The sequence below is a fragment of the Psammomys obesus genome, unplaced genomic scaffold (assembly GCF_907164565.1).
Source record: "Psammomys obesus unplaced genomic scaffold, mPsaObe1.curated_primary_1811, whole genome shotgun sequence".
NCBI classification, from domain to species: domain Eukaryota; kingdom Metazoa; phylum Chordata; class Mammalia; order Rodentia; family Muridae; genus Psammomys; species Psammomys obesus.
Genome location: NW_026596040.1, coordinates 11,593,412 through 11,615,127, shown reverse-complemented (window position 1 = coordinate 11,615,127; position 21,716 = coordinate 11,593,412). Strand labels below are relative to the sequence as shown.

At 41.8% G+C, this 21,716-nt stretch overlaps 1 protein-coding gene across 2 annotated transcripts in view; it reads right to left on the bottom strand.

The window, feature by feature from the left end:
* Nucleotides 1–13,509: 13,509 nt before the first annotated feature.
* The window catches only part of Tnfaip8 (TNF alpha induced protein 8), a 116,671-nt gene continuing 108,464 nt past the window's right edge, over nucleotides 13,510–21,716 (bottom strand). For both annotated transcript variants that reach the window (XM_055622712.1, XM_055622713.1), the window contains exon 2: nucleotides 13,510–15,118. In XM_055622712.1, coding sequence (XP_055478687.1) covers nucleotides 14,553–15,118 — 566 coding nt within the window. In that variant the 3' untranslated portion in view covers nucleotides 13,510–14,552. The remainder of the gene's footprint in view (nucleotides 15,119–21,716) is intronic.

Sequence of the window (21,716 nt, the reverse complement as noted above, 5' to 3'; positions counted from 1 at the left end):
TTCTTCTTCTTCTTCTTCTTCTTCTTCTTCTTCTTCTTCTTCTTCTTTTGTTGGCTTTCCAGTACAGATTTGTTTCTCCTCAGGCCTTTTCTTCATGGAAGCTGCAGACTCACAGCCTCATTGTCTCTTGTTCAGTGGGAAGAGACGATGGCTTCTTCCTCTATCTCAGGCAGGGATACTAGAATAAGCTGAGGCTGCTGTGCTGTACTGCAATGAGCAGCCTGTAATTGCAGCTACTCAGAAGGCTGAGGCAGGAGGTTTGGCAGCTCATGACTTCCTTGGGTTACTCACTAAGTTCAAGGACAGCCTGGTCAATTTAGTGAGGCCCGGTCTCAAAAAGTAAAAATAGGGAAAGAGACAGCTCAGCCAAGGTGTGCTTGCCTAACATACTCAAGGCACCGGACTCAGTTCCTCCCAATACCAGTTAAAAAGTAAATAAATAAAAACTACTGGGAAGATCTACAATCTATTTCAGGATTTGAACCCACAACCCTGTGCACTTGGGAAGTATTCTGAATGCAGGGACCTGTAAATTTCAGTTTGTGTTGAACAAGGCTACAATAATCCCTACTCCCTACAGCCAAGCCAGTCTTGATTGCATCACTGTATTATTTATTCATTCCTGAAACAATCATTACTGGACAGGAATGAAATGTTCTGACTGGCCAGAAGAAGGTCATATGCCCAGCTGGTTTTTGTTTGTTTTATTAACTTAGACTTTATTACTCTTGTGTGTGGGAGCCTGTGTGGCTATGCGTGCTTGAGTGGGTGTGAACGTGAATCTCAGTGTGCTTGCCACAGTGAGCCTGCCGGTCAGAAGACGACGTTGTGAGGTGGCTCTGATTCTCTCATTTTCCTCTACACGACCTCCAGGGTTGTCAGGCGTTCAAAGCCACATGCTTTTAAGTGCTGAGCCGTCTTTCTGGCCTGGTCCAGCTGTTGCCAGAAAGGGGCAGGTGAAATGGAGACACGTGGTATTTTTAAGGAAAAAAATATGATGTTGTTATAGTATAACAGGGAATGGGCTTCAGCAATAGATGTCAACTGCCACAAACACTGATGAGACCTTGATCATATATATTCTTAAATAACCCTTCAGCATATTGAATGACAATAAAATACAATACCAGACACAAGATCAGCATAACGTCCGGGCCGGATCACCTCTGTTGTAATATGGGCAAAGAGGTCTATGTTCTGAGAGAGAAGATTTAATCAGTTAATTGAAAGCACTGCTCACCCAATAGCTGTAAGCCAGGGTCAACACCTATGAAGGCAGAGCAAAGTGTCAATCATCCCCCTTCCCCTACACCAGTTGGTCATGACCTTGGAAATTCCAGGATTTTAAACAGTGGAGTCTCCATCGAAACCAAAGCAAACCAAGGGCAACAAACTAAGAATTTTTTGTGTGTCTTAAAGAGCAAGTAGAAAAGACCAGCTCTACTCAGGCGAGGCTCATATGGATTACATTTTGTACATATGGAATTCATGTCAAAGCCACAGCCAGGAGCCAGAGTGGTTCAAAGAGAACTGACCAATCACCTTTCTTAGAGTGAGAATGCACCAAGAACATGATCTCAGCCGAGCACTGGGGAATGAGAGGGGTCATTGTTGGAGGGAATGAGCAGAACATTAAGTCGGAATTTGGCTTTGGTTGGATGGAACTGAGCACAACCCTGGCACCTATGGTTAAATATGTTATTATATTATAGAAGTTTTTTTAGAAAACATGATATAAAGTGGTAGGCAGCATATATGTCACAAAATGAAGGTTCACATTTTATTGTAAACCCGAATCTTCCTCACGTGTAAACTGATACATATTAAAAGTCTTTGGATTTTTGGAACATTTAGGATTTTTTTTTCTTTCAATTAAAAAAAAAAAATCCAAAATCTGAATTACTTCTGATCCCAAGAATTTTGCATGAGGTCCACTCAACCTATCAGCTAAAATGCTCCAAGAATGAAGCAAACTTCCCAAACACTCCTGGTATTAGTTTCCCTGTTAATAAAAACAGCTCGTATGATGGGTGACACGTACTGCAAATGTAAATTTTAGAATCTTTCTAGGAGAGGAAACTGTTTGCTACAAAGGAATCTTACCCGCAGACTGGCTTCAGTCTACACTCAGCAAACTCTCATTCCCTTCACATCCTGCCACCATCTTGTAGGTGACAGCAAGCGTACTGCAGACGATGCCAGCAGTTGTGATAGGGATGGTAGCAGCAGTAGCAATGGCGATGGTGTCAGAGGCTAACGACAAAAGAGCGCGTCCCATATTGTGAGGACTTGTTTATTGTTATTTTGTTTTTGTTGTTGTTATTGTTTTATTCAAATGCCTTACATACATTACGTGTGACAGCTACAGTCAATTCTACTCAATAAACGCAAGCAACCCCCACACCATCACGGCCGATTGGTGCCTCCTCGACTCTACGCTTAATAACCATCACAGCTGAGGATGCAATAGCAAGAGAGTCCAGTTTTCACACTTGCAGCAGTTGTTATACTGACTGTTGGCATTTTGATTTGCATATGCATGAGCAAGCATAGAGGTAAACACAGAGCTAATGTAACTGAAGTAAGTTTTGACAGCAACTTCTTTTAAGCCAGAGTGCTTTGTTCAAATGCGTATTAGGGACCCATATCAGCCACCCATCCATTGGTGAGCTCTAGGGTGAGTGGCAGAGGGTAAGGAGGGTTCTTGACACTTGTGGATTAAAGCCCTAGTCAGCTCAACCCCTTACCAGCTGTATGAATTAGTGCTTCTCAAACTGTGGGTTGTACCCCGTTGGGAATGCCTATTGCAAAACACAGATATTTACATTAAAATTTACAGTTATGAAATAGCAAAGAAATAACCTTATGGTTGGGGGGTCACCACAGCATGAGGAACTGAATTAAAGGGTCGAAGCATTAGGAGGGTTGAGAACCACTGCGCTAGAAGATGTGCCAGTTTCTCTTCAGAAAAGGAACGTGCTGCTGCATAACTCATGGTGGGAGAAGATGACGTCAAATGCCTAGCACCTCTGTGTGGGCACACAGAGAACACTTGGTTATGACAGCATCATGCTCTGAGGGGAATTCTCTGAATTCCAAGATAACCAACATGTGAAAAATATCTGTAAAAGGGACAGAACTTATTTAAAAAAAAAAAAAAAAAAAAAAAGCAAGAAAGGATCAAACCCATTTTATCTTAACAAGAACTAATCTTGAAGTACCCACAATGCCCTACTTCCTCTTTTCTGGAACAAATAACTTTATCATCTGTGACAAGTCAGATCAGATTTCCCCTTGGTTCACTCGCATCTGTACTCAGAAGATTTTAGACTAGCAGCAGCCCAGCCACCAGTTAGGAATGATGGAGCAGGTGAACCCAGGCGTTCACCTCTGTCCTTCCCCAGATGCTCTCAGAAACACCATTTGGTGAGGTGACAAAAAAGCTGATGTTGGTGGGTCCCCAGATTCCAGGAAATATGATGAAACCATCCTTGCCCCATCTTACCAGTCACCTCGATAATGCTGCTTTAGTATTAGGCCATTCTCCACAGCTTGGTTTGTTTTACATTCCAAGTTCAAATCACACTGCTGCCAGGAAGTCAAAGCCTCTTATCAAGATGGTGGCATAAGGAGCTGGAGTGATGTCTCGTTATTAAGAGCACTCACTGTTCTTACGAGGATCTGGGTTTGGTTCCCAGAACACACATGGTGGCTTTAAACCATTTCTAAAAGATCTGATGCTCTTTTTTTTTCCTCTATGGGCACTGCATGCACACAGTAGACATACAGACACATACATACATACATACATACATAGACACACATATACATACACACAAAGAAACACATATACAAATACATACACTTAGATACACACACATACATATATACACACACACAAATACATACACACAGACATACACATACATACAAACACACATGACATACATACATACATACATACATACACACAGAGAGCCAAAACACCCAAACACATATAATAGATTTTTTAAAATGGTAGTTTTCTCTTTCCTTAAGCTGAAAGGAATGGCAAGCCAGTGTCTTGTCTGTGGAAAGGTTTCTTTAAAAGCCTGGGGGCGAGGCAGGAAGTGTGGCAAAGACTGCCAGTAAGGTGTCTCTCTTGGCCTGCTGTGGAAATCCAAGCTGATTCAGAACACAAAGTGCTCTATAAGTAACATACATGTTTACATTATTATTTTCATGAGATGACAGACAGACAGACACAACACACATACACGTATGCATGCTGGTCAAAGACATATGTGTGTCTTCCTCAATGCTTTCCACCTTCTATTTGAGACAGGGTCTCTCACTATATTGGAGCTTACCAATTTGGTTAGGTAGGAAGGAGGCTTGCCCGAAAGCCTGAGGGATTCTCCTGTCTCAATTTCCCAATCCCCCAGGTTACAGCTACATGGCCTACTCAGCTGTATTAGTTAGAACACTGTCTCTCACCCAGTGGGTTGCAACTCTTTGGGAATGACCAACTCCCCAGGGGTTGCCTATTGCAAAACACAGATATTTACATTAAAATTCATAACAGAAGCAAAACAGTAGTTTTTTGTTTGTTGTTGGTTGGTTGGTTTGTTTAATGAGGGTGCCAGAGATCTGAAATCAGGTCCTCATGCTTGCATGGCAAGCTCCTTATCAACAAAGCAGTCTTTCCAGTTCCATGTTTTAAAAATAAGTCAAACTAAATGGTAAATTTCAAAATCCCATGTTTTCATTATCATGAAAAATTAACATTTCTTTCATGGTCAGCCAGTGGCAGGAAGTGTGGGGATTTGCCTAGAAGAGATCTGGAACAGCTCTCTGGATGGTTCAGTGAAGAAGAGCTCTTTCTTTCCTAGAGACAGAGAAAGCCACTGTGGTTGGGTCTCAGTGGGGGTCTAAACCCCACTTCAGACCCCATGTTCAGGGATATGTCCTGAGACTGCTCTCTAACCTCTGTCAACAAGAGAATAGGATATGTTGGTAATGCTGTTCCTCCAATACTCAGTAAACACAGGACAATGATAGTGACCGGTGGCCAGCTGCTGGGAAGAATTCACTGACTCCTGAGTCAACGACAAAAAAGTCCACAGATATAGTTGCAATGGAGGCCACTCTCTTCAGAAAGGTGCTAATGTGTACTCTTGGATCTTTACCCAAAGGCTCAGGGGGACCACGTGTAATGAACACAGCTTATGAAGTCAGATTTTGTCTAGCTTCGTTCCATAGGGAGAAGTCTACTTTTCTTTTCCTTTTTTTGTTTTTTCTTTTTCTTTTCTTTTCTTTCTTTCTTTCTTTTTTTTTTTTTTTTTTGAGACAGGGTTTCTTTGTGTAGCTTTGGGTGTCCTGGACTTGTGTAGAACAGCCTACCTCTACCTCCCAAAGTGAAGAAGTCTACTTTTCAAGATAAATTATTTAAAGAAAAAATGGTTTTAAAGTAAGTATGGTATAATCCCAGTACTCAGAAGGTGGACGATAGAAGATTAGGAGTACTGTGCCAGCTGGAGCTATAATCAAGACTCTTTTTCAAAAAACAAGTTCCTCTATGTTGCCATCACTCAGGTATTTGTGAAAATTTAAATATGAATTAAATATTAACTATTGATGAAACTGTTCTTTGCTTTCACATTCTTCTATTTAGCAGGGTTTGTACTTTAAACCTTGCCATGATATCATTTATGACCAGTTTTGTTTTGAATAAAAACAAAAAACCCATACATATTTTTTAAACATACGCTGTTCCTCATACAAGCAAGAATATGCATATGCATCGATGCATGCTCATGCACAGACAATTCCATACATTTGCCATTGATAATGAAAAGGGAATCTGCCACCACTTTGAGCTTATTGCCTTAAAAACATCAATTTAAATCCAAACTGTTTGAAAATCTTCATATTGGGAAGCATATCCTGAGATCCTCAGTGACGGAGGAAGCCAGATTTAGGTCTAAATTAACTGTCCACTGTCAGCCTCCCCATCAGTCGGCAAACTTTAGGAAGAGCACTCAGGCGTTCTTGCAGAGCCCAGTGTTTCTTAAATAGCATGGTTGTGTGGGGACTTGCCTTTCACATGGACAAGAACATAAGTACGAATGGGTTAGTCTATCATTATTTCTTGTATTTGTTTTTAGTTGAAAACAATTCCCTGAAAAACTCCAGACCCCCCAGGTATTGGTGTCTTTGCTGGAGCCAGGAGAGAAAAATAATGACATGGTATTTAGTCTGTAAAGACAGCTTCAAAGAACTACTCATTCTAGAGTTCATGCCCTGGCACAGTTCCTCCCATCCTGAAGCCAGCCTGCATGTGTGTGCACATTCCAAAGAAAACACAGACCCTTCACAGAAAGAAAGATCATTTCTATACTTCGGAATACCTTGCCTAACCAAAATTTCTTTGTGTACCTAGGAACCAGAAGGCTTGCCAAATAATTTATGCTGAAGTTGTCATTGATACTGGGTGTCCATTTTTAAAATTCACCCCGGGCCCCAAGTCATCTTGTGTTCCTTTGCCATTGGAGAGGCTAGAGGCTCAGTAACAAAAGTCAGTCAAGCGGATGCTGCATGCCCCAGTGAACGCCCTGGATCCCAGGAGTCCGAGGAGCTTTCCTGGTGGCTAGTAACATTTTACATATGTTGTTACACATTGCTTCTGGAAAAATTAAGTGGGCTATAAAATTCTACTGGAGGAAGTCCCCTGGAAACATTCAAATCGGTCTCTCCTGGCCTCTGCTCTATGCACTTTTTCCTCTGTTCACTGTATCTGTGCACTGTAACAAACCATAACTGTGCGTATGACCTTTTCCTGGAGTTGTCTGAGTTCTCCTAGAGAACCAGCAACCCCAGCAGTACAGCTGGGGACTCCTAGAAGGGTTGGGGCGTGCTTTGACTAGCACAGTGAGCAGAAGTGAGGCTAGGTCTGTCTTGGTGTGAGTCAGGCGAAGGACTGGAAACTTCTGCTTTTGAACGTGTGGTACGCTAAGGAGGTAGAAAATGCTAGAAAAGATCATGAGGCCCATTCAACCCAGGGTCCTCCGCTGATCGGCAGCTACAGTATGACTGTAAGCCATGAGAGAGGAGAAATGCCAAAAGTACAGAGCATGTAGCACCTACTTAGCATTAACATGCATGAGGTTCAGAGGTCAATTCCCAGTCCCAAATCTAAACAGGGAATGGCCTGGTTGAGCCCTTTAACCCTAGGAATCATGAGAGAAGGCTATTTTTTTTTTTTTTCTTAAACCGTCGAATTTTGCTGATGGCTTGTGATACAGCAATAGCTGACCAACGCCGGCAGAAACGATCAAGTAATTTACAAACATGTAGCTAAGAGGTGATGCCTAAATAACAGCCGGACGGTGTTTTTCACGACTCAATCCAAAATAATTTTCCTAAATTGAAAGCAAAAGCCAATTTTTAAAGGGGGCCAGGATTGGATGGGGTTCTCTGAATCTGTTGAAGCCTGTAGCTGGATTCCTTTTCGGTTCAGGTTTATTTGTATTGCTTCTTGGGTAATGGCAGAAGGCCAACAATAAACCAGCATCCCATGAAGGCACAGTTTTCAGCTTTCACAGGCCCTTGCGTTTGACTTAATCTTTCAAATGAAGATATGAAATACTTGATTCTAAACCAGTTTTAGAGCCATGGAGAGAAAGCTCCCGGGCAAGCTAGGAGCAGGAAGTAAGTGTGCTGCCGGCTTCCGCCTGATGCGCGTGCGCTGTACCCCGCTGGGTCTACCCAGTCACCCTCCAGCGACTTCCTGGGAGGAAGAGATGCCAAACTCCTGACACACACAGTTTGAAAACACCATGGAATGTTTCCACCCTTGGATTTCAGAGTCTGTTCTTCAGTGAATAATTTAGCAAGGTAACAGTGTGACTGCTCAGCTGTGAAAGCAGGGTCCCTGCTCAGGTGAAAGCCGCAATGCTGTGACTTCCAGCCAGCTATCGGTGGGGAGTTATCCTTTATCTTAGCAGCAGACAGTGAGGATGCTCTTTAGCACAGAGAGGTGGCAGTGTCTACTGGGCTGATAAAAATCTGTTTCTAGAGGAAGGAGAGCAGCATGTCTGGTACACTATCAATTATCCCATGTGGCGGTGACAATAAAGACATTTGTCCTTTACTTACCTGCCTCACATTTATACCACATGCTAGGCAGTTTTAGATGACTTAGCTGTCTGCAGGCCTTTTAAATGGAAAAGTCAAAGCACAGAGGAATTTATTGCCTTAGTCGACTTCTGTGAATCAAAATACTTACTTTTAAAAAAATCAGATATTAGCTGGGTGTGTCTCGCTCGCCTGCAATCCCAGCACTCAGGGAGGCAGAGGCAGGTGGATCTCGGTGAGTTTGAGGCCAGCCTGGTCTAAAAAGCAAGTCAAGGACAGCCAAGGCTAGATAGGAAAAAAATCCTGCCTCAAAAAAATAAATAAATAAATAAATAAAAAATCAGATATTAAAGTAAAAAAAATTGTGTGTACATATTTTGGGGGGGGGGGTCAAAGAACAACTTGTGAGATTCAGTTCTTCCCTTTATCATGTAGGTTCCAGGGACCAAACAGGCTTTCAGGCTTGGCTGCAAGCACCCTTACCTCAGTGGGTCTCAATCTGTAGGCTGCGACCCCCTAAGGGTCCCATAGCAGATATCCTTCAAATCAGATATTTACCCTATGATTCACAAAAGTAACAAAATTACAGTTCTGAAGTAGCAATGCAAATAATTTTATGTTGGGGGTTGTGCAAAACATGATACTGAATTAAAGGGTCATAGCATTGAGAAGGTTGAGAGCCACTGGTTTAGCTGCTGGGCCTTTTTCGCTGGCCCCAATTCAAGTATTTTTCCCCTGTGTTAAGACTGAACTGTAAGTTCCTGATCAGTCCCTCTATTTTCACAAGTTAAAACCAGAATTACGCAGCAGTGAGTAGAGAAGGCAGAATTCTCCCAGCTGCCCAGGAAGAAAGTCAAGGGCTGACTCAGTCACGCGCTGCCTGGTCTTAACAAAGATCTCATGGAGCTTGGGTGAACACAGAGCTGGGTTCTCTGCATGTGCAGAGCATTTTCCAAAGCACAGTTGTTTTCCTCTTAGCTGGACTGCTGCCTGACTCGTCCACATCCTCTCTCTGTGATCGGCAGACAGCTGTAGCGGTTGGGGAGCCCTTAACCTGGAGTTCCAGCTCACCACCGCTGGGTGGAAAAAATGCTTCTTGGACAAGACAGAAAAGAGAGCTTACACGTAGTATTTCCCTTTTAGGAATTTCCCTGAGGTGACAAGGTCCCTCCGGTTCTGGCCCATACATAGGTGTCCCTATGGACACCAGAGAAGAGACACAAATGTTCAACTCTCAGTGGAGATGGTAATGGGTGATTATAAACATAGATTTTCCTGTTGTATCATTTCAGAAACAGAAGGTGACTCATTTTTCTGATTAATGTTTCAGTGTTTTCATAAGGAGTTTCTTTCTCTCTCTCTCTCTCTTTTTTCTTTCTTTCTCTGTCTTTTTCTTTCTTTTTGAAGCAGAACCTCATAGTCCAGGCAGATGATGAACTCGATATGTGCCTGAGGATGACCTTGAAACTCCTGATCTTTCTGCCTCCACTTCCCATAGTGCTGAGATTACAGACACCTAAGACCTTACCACACTAGGCTTGTTTTTGTTTTGAGATTTATTTTTATTATTTTAAATGGATGTGTGGGTATATACACATGAATGCTGTGCCCGAGAAGCCCAGAGGTATTAGATCCCTAAAGTACAGGACATGGAGAGCTAAACTTGGGTTCTCTGCAAAAGCAGTACACGCTCCCAGCCTCTGGGCCCTCTCTCCAGTGATATGTCATCTTCATATAGAGAGTTTTGTAATCTTCACTTGAATTACAGAAAATGAAACTGTTTCAGAGCTAGGATAAAGTTTTATCTGTCAAATAACAGTTCCAAAACTGCTGTGAGTTTAAGTTACTTAGAGGCTTTCTGCTCAGGTGTATAATTTATCAAGCTGAACTTACGTAAGTTCAGCTAATTTAGAAAATGCAAGTGTGGAAATCCAGGCCTGACAACACTTAAACACTGTATTCCTGTTAACATGCTTCCATTAGAATGCTTTAATTTCCTAGCGCTTGAACAACACTTAACTTTTACCACAAATATTTCAGCCTATGGATGAATACATTGATCTTTCTTTCATTTGTCAAGGTGGGCTGTTAAATTATAGCTTAGCTCATATACTCACATCAAGGATCTCAAACTCTTTAAAAAACTCTCAGTGGGAAAAAAAAAAAAAAAGTCCAACCTGACAAGGTCAAGCTACGAAAAGTATTATTTTAAGCCATCAGGGACAGGGATCCATCAGAAGTTTAAGCTTTGTACGTTTTTGTTTTACATGTGTATTTAAAACATGGGGGAAAAGGGACTTTCCAGAAAAATCACAAGTGACACTGTTTATAGAGACAAAAAGCGGCATTTCTGTGTCATTGAGGTTTCTCACACATGCTCTCCTTTTAAACAGAGCTGTAGCTGCACGTTCTAATAATCAGAAAAATACAGAAGTGTGTTTCTAATCTTAACTTGTCAAAATGTTTTCAGCCTCCAAACCTGAAAATAAGGTTGATGCTTTGAACGGATGCCATACTACTCCCTGACGCACAATGGGGGTGCTGTCTTGGTGCAGGCAGAGTGCCCTGTCTGGGGGAGGGGCACCTCACCTCATGAGCCCATGTTCAAAGCCTCCTTAATTGTGAGCACCTTGAGCTGAGGCACAAGAGAGAGCAATCTGAGCTACACCATGCCTTCAATTTAGAACTCATGCTGCAACACTGAAAATGCCTGTGTATAAAAATTAGACCCAGAACTCTGAGAATAGGTCAGACCGGAAGTCATTTAAATTTGTTCTAAAATGTCACCATTTGAAATTTTTTTTTTTCAGAGGCATAAAGCCTCTCCTCTGAGCCAATGATGGGCTTATTCCTGCTGTTAGCCATATGTAAATACAAGCAAGCACACACTGATAATGTAGCTGGGACACATACATGTGATCTCAAGAAAACTTGAATTTTCCTTGCCTCAGTTTCCTCATTTGCAAGGTAATGAAGATTTGGGTCAGGGGTTACTCTGCCTGTGCCTGGCACATGAAAGCCATATCATAAATGTTAATTGCTAATATTGGTTATCATTATCTTATTATATAGCTCATGCTTTTTGCAAAAAGAAAAATCTATCAGCACGTAATAAAATCAGTTCTATCACATTTCTTTCTTTCATGAAGTCTAAAAAGACATCATTTAGGAAAAATAAAACAGAATGTATAGTAGTACACATCAATCCTAACACTTGGGAGGCTGAGGCAGGAGGATCATGACTTTGAGGCCAGACTGGGTTACAGAGTCAGACCCTGTGTCTAAAAAATCTAAAATATAAAAATAAATAAAAATGAAAACATGAAACTTAGAAAACAAAGACACACAAGATCCCAAATTGGATTAGCTTGGCTCGGAGTTTTATCTACCCTAAGTGTGTTCAAACTCTTCCCAGTTCCAGCTCTTCCTGCCAAAAGCCATGCAAAACAGGAGGGAGCCTAGTCAGATCAGAAGTTAGTCTGCTACTCATACGGAAAGGGAACCTACATGTAGAGGGAAATAGCTTGCTCATCACGACATACTGACGTGGAAATACATGCTTGACAGGCAAAAGATTAACAAGGCAGGGGTTTTCAGAAGATTCTGGAAAATGGCAGTATAGATTCCCTGCTTCAGCCCAGAGTTGGTCTTCCATGTCTGAGAATTCTGCATTTGTGGGTTAAAATATTTTTTTTTTTTAAATGTGTTTGTGGAGGCCAGCAACATAGCTCAGCAAGTATCTGCTTGCATGGGTTCAGTCCTGGTGGAAGGAGAGGATCGGCTCCTCCAGGTTGCTCTCTTACCTCCACAGGCACACCCCACACACATGCACACAAACAAGTAAATATAAAAGAAAGCGTTTGGACTGAACACACACGCACATTTTTTTTTCATGTGATTACTCCATAAGCAAACCCCGCCCCCCAAACCAGCAGTTGTATTGTATTATGTGTTGTAAGTAATCTTGAGACTTGTAGATATAGTAAGATATACAGACAGCCTAGATACAAATACTATGCCATTGTCAATAAGGGACTTCGGCCTGTGCAGTGTTTGACATCTACAGGTTGTTCTTAAACTGATTCTCCACAGATACTTTGCTTTCTTGGGTGTGCTAGAAGTTTTCTGTCAACTTGTCACAAGCTAGAGTCATCAGAGAGGAGGGAGCCTCAATTGAGAAAATGTCTCCATAAGATCAGGCTGTAGGCAAGCGTGGAAGATATTTTCTTAATTAGTGAATTGGGGTGTGTGTGTGGAGAGCCTGCCCTTCCTCTCCCAAAGCCCCAGCTGGTAGTGCTGGATTCCATAAGAAAACAGGCTGAGTAAACCACAGCGGATCAAGCCAGTAAGCAGCACTCTTCAGGGCCTCTGCACCAGCTCCTGCCTCCAGGTACCTGCCCTGCTTGAGTGCCTGCCCTGACTTACTTTGATGATGAACTGTTACAACAAAGTGTAAGCTGAATAAACTCTCCCCCCCCCCCAACTTGTGTTTTGGTCATGGTGTTTCATCACAGCTACAATAACCCTGCATGGAACACTGGCATATGAAACTATGGATGCTACCAGCATCTAGCATGGACATTGTTTTTCTACGCTACAAGTCTATCAGCGTGACTCAAACGTGCGCAGACATCTCTAAATTTCTCCCGTCTTCTATGTTTTGTTGGTCGTGTCCTGAGCTAGAAATTCGTGAAAAGCTGTCCACCTCACCACCTATACTTCAGCTGTGCGAGATCCAGTAGAAAAGAGAAAGTGTCAGATCAGTGGCTCCCATCAGCTCAGACTCTCTGCTTCCCTGAGGTTGGAAAAGAGGTGGTCACAGAAGGCTGTTGAGCCATGTTTATGAGCCATTTAGCAGTTATGAAGCCCAAGCATCAGTAATGCAGCCATTATGCTAGTGTTAAAACCTCTAGCAATCATCTACAGGGTCCAGGAGGTAAGAGTTAACACTGTCAGCTCAAATCAGGTTGTCATATCACACAAGCACAGATACTTTTTTGGCTTTGCTTGTTTGTCTTAACTGGGCAAAGCTGGGTCTCAGAGAAGGGTTACTGACCACACTTCCTCCTAACCTACCAAAGCAGATCTTAACTTCTGAAATTTTCACTCATGGGATCTTTTTCTGGTATATTTTTATTTCACTGTCAGTATTCTTGAGGTAGGCAAATGACAGGCTCGGTGGCAATGCCAGTATTTAGTGCTGGTGGTTGGGCCTGTTACTTCCAGATGACCGAGTCGGCCAGGAGGCTTCTTGTTCTTTTACACAACAAGCAAAGATCTACTTTGTCATCCACGCACCTAAAATTATACAGAAATAGCACACCAACTGCTGGAGACAGACACAAGCCTTGGTCCACTCATCAAAGAAGCAAATAACACAATCTAAAGCCTGAGTAGTTAAATAAAAAAGTTATCTTTTATTCATCAGTCCCCATTAAACATTGAAATGCATCCATCTTTCTTAGATTACTTAGCATCCTCCTTCCTATGCTTTCATCCCTTGCTCCCCTAAATTAGTCTGATGAGTTCATTTTTAAACTCAAGAACATTTTCCTTTTTTTTTTCTCTCATGCTACTTACATTTTATTGTCTCAATATCAAAGCCAATCTAGAATTTTTTTTTCTCCTACATGTGAAATGGATGTTAATACTGGAGACTTTTGTCAGCACATGTTCGGGATGACATCAAAGTTAGGCCCTAAGCAAGTATTTCAAGGCAATAACGTGCCACTACAGTTTTGAGACTCTAAGTATCACCAATGGTTCTAAGAAGTAGAACTCAGTTTTGAAAGCACACTCCTACAATGGACATTACTCATGATGTCTGTTTATTTCCACAGTCATGATTTCAGATATGCAGTTTTCTGCTTTCCTGAGCATTCAACCCGACTGCTTCAGACTTAATTCCTGAAGGTCAATGACAATCTATAACAAAGAATCAAAAGTAGACTGGGAAGCAAAACTTGTTTCAAAAGGATCAATGACAGCAAAGGGAGGTTTCTGGCATTTTAAAAGAGATACACGGACATAGTAAAGAATAAAAGTGAATGAAGATACACAACTTTATATATAATACAAATATCCAATGTGCCACCAACATAATTCCCCTAGAACACAAAAAAGTCCTGGAGATTGGAGCCATGCTAATCTGTCTTTATGTCACTCTACATTTGAATTATCAACTGTCTATTTTTCCCACATCCTGCCATTCATTAAGGCATTTTCAGCCAGAATTTTTGGCAATATGCTTTTTTTTTTTCCCCAAATAGACAAATCCACATAAAAGTATTACCATTAATGTACAACAATTGGTTGTATGGGGCCAAGGCTTTCTGAAAGATATGTGATCTTCAAATGATTCTCCATCCTCCCTTCATGAGTCAGCAATGCTCCATCTTCTCATACATCGCTGCTGGTCAGAATCTCATGTCACGAGCTCATATGTTCTCTTCATCCAACATTTTGTTGATGCCGTCGCAAAGTTTCTGTAAGTGAGGTTTAAATTTTCCAAAGGGATTATACAGGGCAGCCAAAAAATCACAATCTGAAAAATGATCAAAGACATTATTAACCCGTCCATGAGACTTGGCGGTGAGGTGGCGCTGAATGATGTCGTGCAGCAGCTCTCGGCACTCATTCAGAAGCCTGGACAGCACGTTGCGGTCGAAGGTGTATTCCACTTGGTGGAAGCTGACGACCGTCATGGCAAGCTGGTGAACCTTCTTCTTGAACTTCTCCATCAACGCCAGCTCATCTTGATTGAACTGATTGTTCCTGTGGAGGACGGCCAGCTTGATGACTGTCTTGATGAGGTTCTTGATGACCCTCTCCGCCTCCTTCTTGTTCTGGGTGTACTCCTTGGTCACCCTGTAGAGCTCATCCAGCACCTCACTGCTGGTGTCATCAATCAGGGTGGTGGCGATGGATTTGGATACCATTTTACCCAGGATCTTCTTTTGTGCCTGAACGGCCAGGTTTTTGGAATTAAAGACATCTGTGGCCACTATATAATAAAACAAAAAAGGAGGGGGAGAAAGAACAAAAGATCAGTTAATAGCAAGCAAAACAAAACAAAACAAACCTCCAAGTTTTAGGGCGTACTTCCTCTCAGTCCTTCATTATTTACACTTTCTCTCCCATTTACTGATATAAGTCTCCATTCAGAAAAAAAAAAAAATAGAATCAATGTTTTATGAATTTCCAGGCATTAGGTTCTCATTTGTGGAATTAATGGGTTGATGTGTAATTAAAATCCCTTATACCTTCTACTATGTAATGAGTGATTTCTTTAGCAGTTAAAGTTAATAACTTCCTTGAAAATAACTTTTGATTTAGAAGTATTATGTTTTGGGTGCTGGAGAGATGGTTCAGTGGTTAAGGGCTGCGGAGGACATGTATTCAGAACCTAGCACCTATGTTGGGAGGCTCACACTGCCTGTAACTCCAGCTCTCCCGGGATCCGTCATCTTCTGGGCACCTGCACACATGTATTCACATGTGTGAATACATTTATGTATTCACATAAATGTGCACACAGCGATATAAATAAAAATAAATCTAAAATTAAATATCATGTCTTATGATACGGTAAACCTGCCTTTTTATCTAGCTTAATTATAAAAAAAATGTATTAAAGAATTTTATAAGTCAACTCTATACCTATCCACTAGGCACCTGCAAACCTAGGCAACTTAAGGAAACTCATTTGATTAAAGAAAATCATTTGAATGAAAGCAGGATAAATAACATGGCCATGATAATAAGTAAGATGGTATATTTACTCACACAAACGCAAAGGAAAATTCTCTTTTATAAACCAGTTACAGAAAGCCTAAGTGCCTAAGATATTGGTCATCGCTCTCCCAGCCATCCCACCCACTTTGAATTTCACTCCAGATGTCAGCTTTTGGAAGGTTACACTCCAGAAGGAGCTCACTGTCAGCTGCTGCTCCCAGTCCACTGTTTCTTTGAAGTTCTGAGAAGAAAAGCTTATTGCATGAGCCAACAAAACATGCTACATGAAAAACATACTTTGGAAAAGCTGATCCCCAGAGTTGACTTTTGGAATGCTCGTAACTTAATTTGGCTGATGTTTAATGTACACAGAAGAAGAGTTGCATGGATTACAGATTAATGGCAGACAACATGGAATGCCTCTAGCTTAGAGGCACCTTAGCAGCAGTGAAAATGCTCAACAAACCTACATTAGTTTTACTCTCCCATGATTAATCCCTTCTATGTGCTGCTTGCAATTTGAAAGCTTGTCTACGACTCTGCTTTTTCTCCTTTCCCTGGCTGAGGGCCTCAGGGCTGTAGTTCTCTGGATATCCACTCTACTTTGGGATCCAGAAATTTCTGTTCTCTCTGTACATGCCAGGAAATGCACTTAGAGCAGTTAGAATGTAACCGTTTAGTAATGAAGATGAACAAGTTAAGGCACTGATGATATAAGATGATGTCTAGTTTGGATAAAAGCTAGCATCATTAGGAAGCAATATAGCAGAACTACCAAACCCAGGCTGGGAGGACATATATGAGCAGTGACTGCCTCCGTGTGCAAGTTTCATGCTATCTGTAATGTGGGGACAAAGAGAATCCACATTATACTTAAAATCTGTATCTGTGGCAGGTATACAGTCTCGTGCAGGTTATCATAGACCTAGTGAGTAGAGCTCACCCAGGAACACACACAGCTACTGAAAGGCTGTACTGATGGAGCCAGAAATGGCATCCTCCCCACTGTTGATATTAAGTTACAGAAACACGAAGTGAGACTGCAAAAGAAGAACTGAAATACATCGTGAGAGAGAAAAGGAAAGTGAAAAGCTATAAGAAAAGACCAACTTCAGGAAGGTTTCCAAATTTCAAAGCATTTGTGGTTTAATTAATCTTTTCTTAGTCTCATCTCTTCAATGATTTGCAAAAGAGTGTTAATTCACACTAATAAAAACCTTACCCAAGAAAATGGTACCACAGCAGTTAATATTGCCACATTAATGGCCAAGGACTCTCTTCTATAACTCCAGATACAGAGCTTAACCAATAAATCCAGTTTCTACAGGAAGGAATACACAATCATTCTCAGATACCAAACAAATAATTTAGCTTTCAGCAACTTATTTTATATAAAGGCTTTTGGGCTTTAATCTTTTAGAGATTTGACACAGCCTCCAAACATCCCATCTAGAGTCCACAGCCATGTTTCCCAGACAGACACACTTTCTATCGGGAAATACTGAAATGAGAGAGAGGCAGAGAGAAAGACAGAGAGATGTTTTCTCAAGGCTGAACTTGCAGCTCTGTAGCTCATGAAGCTACTTTCCTCATTAAATCCCAGCACTCCATCTCATTTCAAACATAAAAGAGGAGCGAGGGCTCTACCGCACAGCACTTTAGCTTCCTGCAAGCCAGGCAGGAAAAGCCAATCTACTGCAGACTAAGCAAGATCTTCCCTCCCTGACCGTGACCTCGTCATAACCCAGACATGGAAGCTGATCTCTGAGGCTTTTCCCTTCTTCCCAGAATTTCCACATGACACCTTCATCTTGCTCTTTAGACCAACTCAGTGCACTTTTCTCCCTCTCCACTAGAAAGACTCTCGCATTCAGTGGGTTTATTTTTCACCATTAAAAATGGCTTGTTTTGAGCCAAGCAGCCCTGTGGCTGACAGCTGCTTGCCAAGGATATGTGGTCTGGGATCATAAAATCTGACTGTTTTTTTTTTTTTTCTTGGACACTAACTGTTGCCTGCTCGGGTTCACTGTCAGTTACATATGCTCTGTCAGATCTCTCGATTGCCAGGCATATCTCAGAGCTAATCCCGACCTCAGTTTTCTCCTTCTGTCTAGTCTCAGCCCTTTGTGACGTTGTCTCCATGACTTCAGATAGCATCCATGTGCCAATGACTCCCACAGTCCTAACTCAGCCTTGAATTCTTGTCCAGACTCGTTTTGCAAAACATTGAAGACAGTATTCTTTTGAGATTTTGCAGGCATCAGGTGTACCATGACCCTAATTGAATCCTCGTTCAGCCCGTCCTTCAAAGTACTCTCTCTCCATCATTTACCACCTCAGTTAATAGCGTCTCTGCCGGGTACTGCTCAAGTCAGAGAGTGGGAACCAACCACCGTCTCTTCCTCCCCTTTCTCAGCCCATTACCGTGTTTCTTTTCCCATTTTACCACTGATCAGCTTCTAAATTTTATCCTGTTTCCTCTGTCTTTGCCGTCATCTAGTTCAGCTCCTTTCACACTTTCAAAAGACTGTAGGTCGAAAAGTCTTTTCACACTACAGTCAGGGTATTTTGAAAATATACAGGAGAAAAGGGGGTTCTGTTTAAGTTCTCTGCCAGCCATTCCCAGTTCCTAAAAATCATTATTTACCTAATCATTACCAGCTTTCCCTCTGGTCCCTAAGCCCTCTACCTACTTCTCTGTGTCATGCCCCAGGCTTGGGCAGACACCAGTTTCTCCCATCTCTTCACCGTACCTGAGTACTTCTCAAGGAAAATGTTTTGGCCTGAAAAAATACAAGTTTGAAATACACATTTGGGTGTTTCCGTTTGCTTATTTCAAAACCTAGAAAAATAAACACTTGTTTTAACTCACTAAATATGGAGAGTTTTTTCCCCCCTGTGTAAGCATATTCAAGAAGTGGTTTCTCTTACCACCAGCAATTAGTTTTCTTTAAAGACGAAAAATTTATTGTTTACCGAGGGAACGCATCAGAAGACAATCATACAGATATTTTGAGTGTAAGCAAGGTATAATATTTCAGACTTGAACTGCAGTGGAGGATGAGCCTCACCAGCCCACCACTGCTTCTGGCCTGGTCTATGTTTAAACACGGGACAGAGAGATGGACCAAGGCATGCTCCTGCAAGCAACTGAGAGGCACATGGATGTTCTCCAAGGAGACAGTGTTGAGAATATTGATCAGCTGCTTACAATTAAGAGGGATTGACTTGCCTTGGAAATGGACATGGAAGTTGTTGGCAGAAGGAAAAAAGTGACACTGTGTCAAGTATGTGTACTCAGCTCCTAGTTTGGGGGAAGAGACTGTTCCATCTCCCCTCTTTCCCTCTGGGACTTAATCAAGCAGTCACCTCAGCAATGTTTCCTGTAAAACAAACTAATATTTAGGGAATCTTGGTTTCACCATCAACAATTGTAGAGTTGGAGATAAATATTGATGGTAAAAATATTCCAACCCATGTGTGCAAGAAAAAAAAAAGTGTTCAGAAGAAAACAAAGAGGGAAAGCCTTTTGATACTATCAAAGAATGAAAAACATAGTTTTCTAAAAATTAACAAAAGGCCCCATAATTTCTGATAGTGCACAATGGAGGACTCAAGTCATACTACCTATTCATCAGCAAACACATAATCTTTTCACTCAGCAGGTTTGTTACACTTGCTGCTTTGGAATGCTGACTATAGATACACAGCATTCCAAATTTTTACCTAGTTATATTCTGTCCAGTGGACCCAGAAATGAGGAAGGGTGGAAAAGGAAAACCATTTGGAGAGCCTGCTAGCCACTGTGCTGAATTAATAAATGTTCTTTAAACAAACAATGCAAAACTAAGCTTTCTTATATTTGAATAATTCCTAATATAAGTAGACTTAGGGGAAAGAAAAGGCATCTTTGGATGTAAGATAAGGGTCAGAAACAGGGTAGTGGTGGTGCACACCTTTGATTCCCATAGTTGGTAGGCAGAGGCAGGCATGTCTCTGTGAGTTCAAGGCCAGCCCGGTCTACAAAGCAACTTCCAGGACAGCCAAGGCTGTTACACAGAGAAGCCGTGTCTAAAAAGAAAAAAAAAAAAAAAAAAACTTAAAAAATTTAAAATGAATGAAAGAAAGAAACCAGTGAGAAGCAAATCCAGCTTTGCCTCGAGAGCTCAGTGGGCTAAGACTTAACCGCCCTACTCTGGGGTCTGTCGGTGCTCCAGATGAGAGTGACTGGTTATGTATTCTGACACCAGTCTCCACACTGAAGAGTCTGAAGTAGGAAATCAATAAGACAGACATGAAATGAACTTAAAGAGAAGGGAGAGGAGGGGAGGAGAGGAGAAGGAAGGGAGGAGAGGGGAGGGAAGGGAAGCAAGAAAAGAGTCTGTCAGGGGCTGGGGTGGAAAGAGAACACAGCTGTTTTGAGGTTTGGGACCATTTCAATGTGGAGTTGTGTTGCTACCGCCCTACTGTCATTTCTGTTGTATGATAAAATACCTTGGCAAAAAGCAACTTAAGGGAGAAAGGGTATGCATTAGCTCACATGTCCAGGCTACAGCCCACCACACTGTAAGGAGATCACATCAACAGGAGCTGAGACAGCTACTCACATCATCTGTAGTCAAAAGTACATCATCTGTAGTCTGGCAGTAGGAGCTGCATATCTGTATGAACAGTAAGGACAGCTGGCCCTGAAGAGCTCAGGAGTAACTTGCATAGTTGGAGAGAGGACAAGTGCCAGGCACCTTGACACAAACTGCATTTATGTCTTCAGAAGGAAGGGGCATCCCAGAGGTTGGGAGAATAGACATACCTTGGGTCCTTAAGTTGACTCTGGAATGCACAGTGGTATGCATGTAGTCTCCTGATGCTAAATGGTTGAGACCCAGCAACATATACCACCACAGGCACGAGGGTTGAGCCACACCCCCCATGTAACCCAGAAAAACATGTTCCTTTAAAGGGCCACACAGAAGATGCACCTTAGAGAAATGGGTGACTTTGAAATGCCTCCTGTCACCCAGTGGGCATGTTCTTAGCAGGAGCTAGGAACTGTGTATCAAGCCCTGACAGATTTCTTTTATTGTCCTTCACCACTTCACAATTCAGTAAACTGGATAAAAACTGACAGGGTGAAGAAATGGCTCCTACTTGTGGAGGGGTGAGTAGAATTTTTCCAGTGGAGCGGCAGCTCATGAGTCTTGGTATTCTTGTCTACATAGCTTAGGATTGTCCTTTGGGTAAAGTGTTAACAGCTTTCCTTGTTCCCTCATTAACTCAGGTAAGAAAAATCTTCAAAACATCCAGTTTGTGTTTATGTGAAATTACCTTAAAATTATACCCTCCGGTACATAATGGGATTTTTTTTCTTAGCAAAAATATTTAAAGTAAAAAGACTGCAGTATGAGCCATCAGTGGGCCCTTTCTGTGGCATTTCTTCCCAGCATCCTGGAAAAGCAGTCTATGTAACAAGCCCAAATACTCTGCAACTAACGAATGACTGAGCTACAGCACTGCTCAGGGCTATTGACGGGACCGGGCGTCCTTATCTGTGAGCTGAGACTACTGAGTCAACCTCCTGGGGTCGCTCTAAAGATTAGGAAACAGGGACTGCACAGAGAGGCACACTGCCTGCCACAGAAAGGCTCCTCTGCAGAGCTGTGTGGAGAAAATGACACATTAAGCTTCATATATATTTCGACACTCTAGTTATGAATTACATTTGGTCAAAAATCAATCAACTCCGTCCATTAATACATGAAACTGAGAAATGCAAAGGGCCAGATGGTTGAGTGAAAACAGAGACCTCATGTAGTGTACCTAATCACAACTTATATTTCCTTTTCCATGATGACATTGAAATATATATA